We start from the raw sequence: 8,646 nt of genomic DNA on the forward strand, positions 1-8,646 counted from the left end.
AGCGCGGTGAAACTGTCATTTTCTGACTTAGCTAGTGGTAAATAATAATAATGAATTGGTACATAGGAAACTAGGGCAATCGAATGTACTTTTCGATAATACGATGAGGCATACTTCCCATGCCCCATCTCACCTAGGGTTAGGAGTTAAGACTCATTCAACGCGTCTATAATATTTTGCAAAAATTTGTAGGATTCGTACATACCTCATATGGCAGGCCACCGGTAAGTGTTACTCAATGCTACCATTTCAGACCAAAAGCAATAAGATACTCAGTTAGTTTATCATGTCGTATTCAACTCTGAGGCTTTTACGTGCCATTCGGCAAGCAGTGCCGTCCTCGGAATGTACTATACCTATCCTAAAGATTCTTGACTCATACAAGTCCAGAACCTTTATATAATTGGGTAGCAACTCAAATTCAAAATCACCTCGACCGATAGAGCTCATCATCTCAAAAACAACCAAATTCAAAGAAACAAAGAAGCTTTCATTACCAAGTCAGAACCATTTTAGTCATAATTACTTAATTAGTTTCAAATTTACAAATTACAATATGGCCTCTATTTCCCAGCTCTTCGTAATTGTTGCGATGTTAGCAATTTTTACTCCTACAATTTTCTCAACGGATTTTATTGTCGGTGACGACAAAGGTTGGACCTTTAATGCCGACTACCAAGCTTGAGCTCAGGGAAAGCAGTTCTACGTTGGCGATAACCTTAGTAATTACTTGTGTTTGCTTCTTTTTTCTTCTTATCTTAATCTTATTGGTCTCTTTCATATTTTATCTTCGAACTGATTCAAGATTTCTTTCTTCTTCTCTTTGCAGTTTTTAACTACCCAGAAGGTGTTCACAATGTGCTGAAGGTGAATGGAACTGGTTTCCAAGAATGTTCAGCTCCTACAGGCACTGTAGCATTGTTACAGTAGGAAAGACGTGATAAACCTAGCAACGCCAGGGAGGAAATGGTACCTGTGGTGTGTCTAAGCACTGTGAAGTCGGACCCCAGAAGCTTTTCATAACTGTGACGCTAGCTTCCTTTGCTCCCAGCCTAAGCCCTACTACTTCTGCAGCGAGTATAAGTGGTAATGGAGCAAGATATGGGTGGATCATCGTTACTATTGGCACCATCCTTGTGATGCTCATGGCTTAATATTTGAATTTAGTATTCTAGTTCTTTTATTGTTTATAGCATTTAATTAATTCTTTGCATAGTTAAAGGTTATGTATTAAGCGTGAGTTTATGAATTGATCAGATGATACTTCAATTTAAGTTCAAATAATTATTTAATGTCTCAAAAATTTCAGACTATGAATAAAGGATTCGTAGAGACACTAAGCTCTTTGAAATAGAGAGATTAATCAAATTTAATTTAAGAATTTGTATAGATTCAATCATGGAGTGAACTCCAAGTGAAGTATCACTAAAAAGTACTATCAAGACATCATAAGCAATTGCCAAGAGGGCAAGATGTCAATGATCGATTACGTGAGTTGTTGAAACAATATCGATCATCTCCTTTGGCAATGGAAGAACGAGTATTTATATCTATAGTTTATTTATTTATTATTACACACAAAAGCCAATTGAATTTATAATCTGGACATGTGATAACAGAGAAAAGTTAAGAAAGTAGAGTCATTGGTGAATAGAGTCATTGGTGGCTATAGAAAGAAGTACTTATGCACCTGCTAGCCTAGTGGTGAAACTATATATTAACTTTGGGAGGGGCTACAAATTCAAACATTTTGCTTGTAATCCACAAACAACATCATCAACTGGCATGTTTTGACTCAATTGTTTCATACAATATATGTATACGTATAATTTTTCAGTGAGTACTTGAATATGAGCTGGGGCATTCATGATTATGAAGACTTTTGTCATATTGATACAAGAAATTTTTATATACACACCCTTAATTACTTAATGAACAAGCTTATATTTTTTTGTCATCAAACTTCTATCTTTACCCCTCCTCATTAATAAATAAATACAAAAAAAAAAAAGAATACATAAAAATAAAATAAGGATTACATACTTTATATATCAAAATATTAATTAAATATTTTCTTATTGGTTAAATTTTCTTCTCATCTTCAATCCTAATATAATCAACCTCTCTTCAAGATCATACGTGAACGTTAATGGCAGATGAAATAATTTTACTCCACCTAAAGAATTAGCAAGCAATCAAATGGTTGAAACATATTGAAGGAGGTGATAAAACCATCAAATACATCTTGGATACATTATTACAACATCATCAATCAAGCGCGTCGTTTGCAAAACAACCACCACAGCTCATTTTTTACCGATTTTACTATTGACCATGAGTATATGGATCATGAAGATATTAACATATATTACTTCTTTAAAAATCATATATAGAGGCATGAAGTTTTTTAACTTGATGAATAACAAAGGTAAGAAAGTTAAGTTATTCAATCTTCTAGTGATATATCAACCTCATTGATGTAAGAAAGAAGAAATGTAATTAGTAAATATCAATATGATATGTGCCGGAATTAATTAGCAATTAATTCCACAATATATTTAAAAATTATAGTAGAAGAACGTATTAAATAAAAATTTATGATACATAGCAGACCTGATTTTTTTTTTAGAGTTTTTCTCATTTATTTATTTAATAAGGAGGGGTATAGATGGAAGTTTGATGAAAAAATAAGACAAAAAAAATATAAGGGATGCTTATTCAGTAATTGAGGACACTCTACATGATAGCTCTGATTATCTAAGTTTTGAAAGTCATATTATTGCTGAAGTTAAGTCTTTTCCAATTCGTAGTTGCCACTTTGTGAAGCGGGAAGGCAACACGGTTGCCCACCATCTTGCAAAAGAGGCATTAAAGTTAGTCAACCTTTGCTTTGTTTGGAGTCAGGGCCTTCATGGCTCCATCAGTCTGTCAGTATGGATTTCGATTGCGAAGTCTAGTTGGATCACTATTCGGGTATTAGTCACACCATGTCGGTGTACTGAAGCAGAGTCTTGCTCCACAACTCGTTGTAATATTTCATTATTAATTAAGTTCTTTTTTATCAAATAAAAAAAAGTAATTGAGGAAGTGTATTTAAAATTTCTCTATTGACACGCATATAGCTAGCTAGCTAGCTCAAAAAAAAATTATTTTTCAGGTCACAAGAGCATGCTATCAAAGTTCATTATAAGCATTATTTAAAATAAGTTTACTAGAATCAAACAAAAAAGAAAAAAATCAAAGTTTAAACATAAATTCCTCAAAAAAAATCAAAGTTTAAACGTAAAACACGCACTTTATGCATTTCCCATCTCACTTGTGCTACTAATTGAATTCTTAATCAAGGATTGTTCAACGCGTCTACAAATGGAAATGTGGGAATCATATTAATCATATAGAAATCAAAAAACAAAAACCGGTTTCTGCGTAGCTCCAAGAAAGTAGTAATCACGTAATAGTAATGCATACAGTTAATTAATTTGTTGATTCAGTGATCGATCAACTTCATTCAACTCTGAAATCTCTTCGTGCCATTCGGCAAATTAAGCAGTGCCGTCCTGGGGCTGCATCCTATTGATTCTAGACTAACCCAAGAACTTCCACAACCACAATCCCTATAAATGAGCAGAGAAACATACTCATTTTTCACAACAGAACCGACTGATCGAGCAAGCTCATCATCGATCATCTCAAAAGAACCAAATTCAAAGGAAAAAAAAAACTGAGCATTAGCTAGTAAAAATGGCCTCTTCTAAGCTCTTCACAGTTCTCGCCATTCTTGCGATTGTTTCCCCTACAATTTTGGCAACAGATTTTATTGTTGGTGATGACAAGGGTTGGACCATTAATGTTGATTACCAAGTTTGGGCCCGGGGAAAGCTCTTCTATGTTGGTGACAACCTTGGTAAACTACTAACAACCTCTCCTCGACAAACTTAAAATTTCCTCTCTCTTTTTTTTCCTTCTATATATTTTCTTCTTTCTCTCAATCTTCGATCTGGGAACTTACTGAGGATTTTGTGATTTTCTTTTATTATGCATGCAGTATTTAACTACCCAGAAGGAGCTCACAATGTGCTTAAGGTGAATGGAACTGGGTTCCAAGAATGTGCAGCTCCTGCAGGCACCGTGGCATTAACGAGTGGACAGGATGTGATAAACCTAGCAACGCCAGGAAGAAAATGGTACATTTGTGGAGTTTCTAAGCACTGTGAAGTTGGACCCCAGAAGCTTTTCATAACTGTTATGCCAGCTTCCTTTGCTCCTAGTCCAAGCCCTAGTACCTCTGCAGCAACTACAAGTGCTGTTAATGGAGCAAGATTTGGGTGGATGATCATTGTTATTGGCATTCTTGGGATGCTCATATAGGCTTGAGATCGATTGGACGAGTGCTCTCCGAGTTTCCATTTTATTGTATCTGATTATTAGATTAATTCTTTCCTGTTATTAAGTGTGTGAGTTTCTGACTGATATTTTGGATATTTCAAGCATTAGTTTATATGAAATGCATGTCAGTTTATTGTTTTGTTTGTCATGTTTCCAAAGTCAAATAATCAGCGAACAATTCTTAGGTTCACCCCTATGGTGAATGAGTATATTCACCCTATTGTTGATTAACGCATAATAACTTTATAATTTTCTAATCCAACCATTCATGTTGTATAACGTAATATAAAGATTAGCTTTGTAAAAAATCAATCAAATTGAAGACCTTTCAGTTATTCATTTCTATGAAATACATAGACAGTTCATCATAATAGTAGTAATTATTGTTAAAACCATCCATTTGTTTGATTCAATTAGATAATTAAACGATTTTTGATTCGATTGATTTTTTACAGAGATGATCTTTAAAGACTAACTTAAAATATGGACCGTTGGATTATAAATTTAATAAATAAATGTATGTTAATCGATAATAGGGGTGAACCTAAGAATTGTTCATAATCAGCTTGGATAGAAAAAGTGCAATGAAAATCACATAATAAAGATCTACTTAAATATTTTAAGGTGCTTTTAACAGCTCTAAATTGATGACAAAAGTGGAGAAAATAATGTAATTTTCATGATAAATCATTTGTTAACCATTTGAAAATCACATTAAAGAACAACACTTTCAAACAAGGAATCAATTGTCAAGTGTTTATCAATACCACTTTCAAATGCTTTCAAAATTGTTCAAGCTGTAAAAGTAAAAATGGATTGGAATTGGTCTACTCATTTCATTCATAACCCCTTTATATATGGATAGGATTACAACGGAAATATCAATTACATTGATGATACTAAATGTTGATTGAGCTGTGATTTGTAATTGCTTGATTCCCTCTTCGTCTGTTTCTTTGACGAAGGCACATAATGTGTTTTTCCTTTAACACTCCCCCTTGTGCCAAGTCAAAGACGAAATGGTGCATGAGTTGTTGCCTCACTAAAAACCTTGCCAAGTAACAATAAAAACCCTGTGGGACAAAAATACACTTTGGTCGAAGGAAAAGAGCACAACGCACCTTTTACATTTGAGTATGACATGTGTGTGTTAGACTCCCCCTGACGTCTACACCTCCCCCTGATACTTGCATTAATCAGGGGAGCTTGGAAAGCCTTCGCATTCCTATGTTTTTCACATGTTTCTCACATATGGCCTTAGGCAATGATTTGGTGAACAGATCTGCCACATTCTCCTCAGACCTTACTTGATTCACTTAAATCTTGAGAAGGGTCTATTGTTGTTGATTATAGGAAAACTTTGGCGATATGTGTTTTGTATTATCCCCTTTATATATCTTAGCTTCATATGTTCGATGCAAGCTGCATTATCTTCATAAATGCAAGTAGGCTCTTCAGTGGTAGAACTCAAACCACTAGTCCCTCGAATATGTGTAATGATAGCTCTTAACCATATACACTCACGAACCATCTCAAGTAGAGCAATGATCTCTGAGTGGTTCGAGAAGGTAGCCACAAGGGTTTGCTTGGTTGATCTCCAAGATATCGCCGTGTTCCCAATGGTGAATACATAACCAGTTTAGGAACGACCTTTATGTGGGTCAGAGAGATACCCAGTATCAGCAAAACCAACCAAAACATCATTTGGCGTTTCTGTGTAGGGAGTGGCGCTTTCGCCATCAACATTTCCTTTAGGGATTGCAGTTCCATCTGCGGTCCCTCTTGCCTCTCTATAGAGAAAGAACAGTCCCAAGTCAATGGTTCCTTTTAGGTATCGAAAATGTTCTTGATACCATTCCAGTGACGCTGCGTTGGCGCTGAGCTAAATCTAGCTAACAAGTTCACTGAGAATGCAATGTCTGGTCGAGTAAATTGGGCTAAGTAAAATAATGCGCCTATTGCACTTAGATAGGGAATTTCAACTCCCAAACACCTTTTCATCATCTTCCTTTGGACGAAATAGTTCTTTCCTTGCATCCAAATTTTAACTGATCATGGGAGTGCTAGCAGGATGCGCTTTGTCCATGTTATATCTCCTGACTTTTGGACATACGCAGACTGGTGGATTAGTATTCCACAAACTCGGTGTTCTAGTTCAAGGCCTAGACAGAATCGAGTTTTCCCAAGATCCTTCATCTCAAATTCAGATTTCAAGTACCTCGCGGTTTCTCTTATTTCATCAAGAGTACCTGTTATGTTCATATCATCGACATATACTGCTACAATTCCAAATCCGGAACTTGTTTTCTTTATGAATACGCAGGGGCATACTTCATCGTTCTTATATCCTTTTCCAATCAAGTTGTCACTTACACGGGTATACCACATCCGCCTGGATTGTTTCAATCCGTAAAGTGAGCGTTTCAATTTAATTGCAAACGCACTCTGTGGTTTAGAGTCACTTGACTTGGGTAATGCAAGGCCATTAGGCACTTTTCATATATATCTCTGAATCTAGATCCCCATAGAGATATGCAGTAACCATATCCATGAGCTGCATTTCCAGTCCTTCGGAAGTTACTAAGCTAACTAAGTAGCGGAACGTTATAACGTCCATTACTGGAGAATATGTCTCCTCGTAATCAATTCCAGGGTGTTGTGAGAAACCTTGCGCCACAAGGCGAGCCTTGTACCTCAGGAATTCATTCTTCTCATTACGCTTTCTGGCAAAGACTCATTTATGTCCTACAGGCTTTACACTTGGTGGGGTTAGCACTACCTGACCAAATACCTGTCTCTTTGTCAGAGAATCTAATTCTACCTGGATTGATTCTTTCCATTTAGGCCAATCTTCTCTTTGTCGACATTTTTCAACAGAGCGTGGTTCGATATCATCGTGCTCTATGATTCATTGTCCAATAGTATATATCATCAATGTGTATGGAAGATCTTTCTATCAACTCATGCGCACTATCGTAATCCTTTGAGATTTTTTTGTCCTCTGGAATCATTTCAAACATCGGAGCGTCTTCCAGTATTGATTCATGGACATAACTATAATCAGAGACAATCTCATGAGAGGGATTCTATACATTGATGATTGGTTTGTCCCTTACTCACCCTCTTCTTCCTTGGGTGAGTGTCAATCGAACCAAGTGACCTCCCCCTCTTCCTTGGGGAGCCACGGCCTCAACCACACCTCCACTAAGTACGGTTGCAGTGCCTCTATTTGCGGCACCGTGCCCCTTGTTGGGGACTTCTAACCTTGCAGACATATTTGCAGCTGGTATATGTGATCTCGTCACTTTTTCGATATCAGTAAACGCATCAGGCATCGAATCTGCTACGTTCTGAAGATCGATTATTCTTTTCACTTCACTTTCACTTTGTGAAGTGCGGAGATCAAAATGAGACAGAGTGGGGACAAACCACGACAATTCCTGTCATTCCCTTGGAAAATCCTTTTTCCTATCTCCCCCTAACGACGGGAAGACTGTCTCATCAAAGTGACAGTCCGCAAATTTAGAGGTAAAGAGATCGCCTGTCAAGGTTTCCAAATAATGGATAATTGTTGGGGATTCGTATCCAACATAAATACTTAATCTTCTCTGATGACCCATTGTAGTGCGCTGTGGGGGAGCAATAGGCACATATACTGCTCAACCAAATATGCGTAAGTGTGAAATGTCAGGCTCATATCCAGTTACCAACTGGTACACAGAACATGGTTGGCTAGTTGTGGGTCTGAAACAAATAAGTAAAGCTGCGTGCTATATTGCATAACCCTAGGAAGATATAGGCAGGTTGGGGCGCATAACCAATGCCCTAGCCACCATCTGTAGCATTTTGATGGTGGCTTCTGCGAGACCATTTTGTGTATGCACATGGGGTACAGGATGCTCTACATCAATCCCGATAGACATGCAATAATCATCAAATGTTTTTGATGTAAACTGTAGCGTTATCAAGCCTTATAGACTTGATAGGGTGATCAGGGTGGTGAGCCCTTAAAAGTATAATCTGTGCTAGGAGTTTTGCAGCATTTCTTATGGACAATAAAACGACATGTGACCAGATTGTCGAAGCATCCACCAGAACCATAAAGTACTTGAATGGTCCGCATTCTGGATGGATAGGTCCACAGATACTTTGTAAGAATGGAATGTTTTGTTTTGTATCTTTAGCATAGGAAGGTCTCGATCCTGTTTTTGCTAAAGAGCAGGCTTTGCAAAACGAGTGATGTGCCTTTGAAATAGTCAA

General features: G+C 36.9%; 1 protein-coding gene across 1 annotated transcript; it reads left to right on the forward strand.

Moving 5' to 3' along the window:
• The first annotated feature begins 3,741 nt into the window (after window positions 1–3,741).
• Window positions 3,742–4,368, forward strand: LOC112179487 (blue copper protein 1a). The gene is made up of 2 exons (XM_024317905.2): window positions 3,742–3,904; window positions 4,046–4,368. The coding sequence occupies exons 1-2, from the start codon at window positions 3,742–3,744 to the stop codon at window positions 4,366–4,368; spliced, it is 486 nt and encodes a 161-aa protein (XP_024173673.1).
• The last annotated feature ends 4,278 nt before the right edge of the window (window positions 4,369–8,646 follow it).

This window comes from Rosa chinensis, chromosome 7, assembly GCF_002994745.2.
Source record: "Rosa chinensis cultivar Old Blush chromosome 7, RchiOBHm-V2, whole genome shotgun sequence".
NCBI lineage: Eukaryota > Viridiplantae > Streptophyta > Magnoliopsida > Rosales > Rosaceae > Rosa > Rosa chinensis.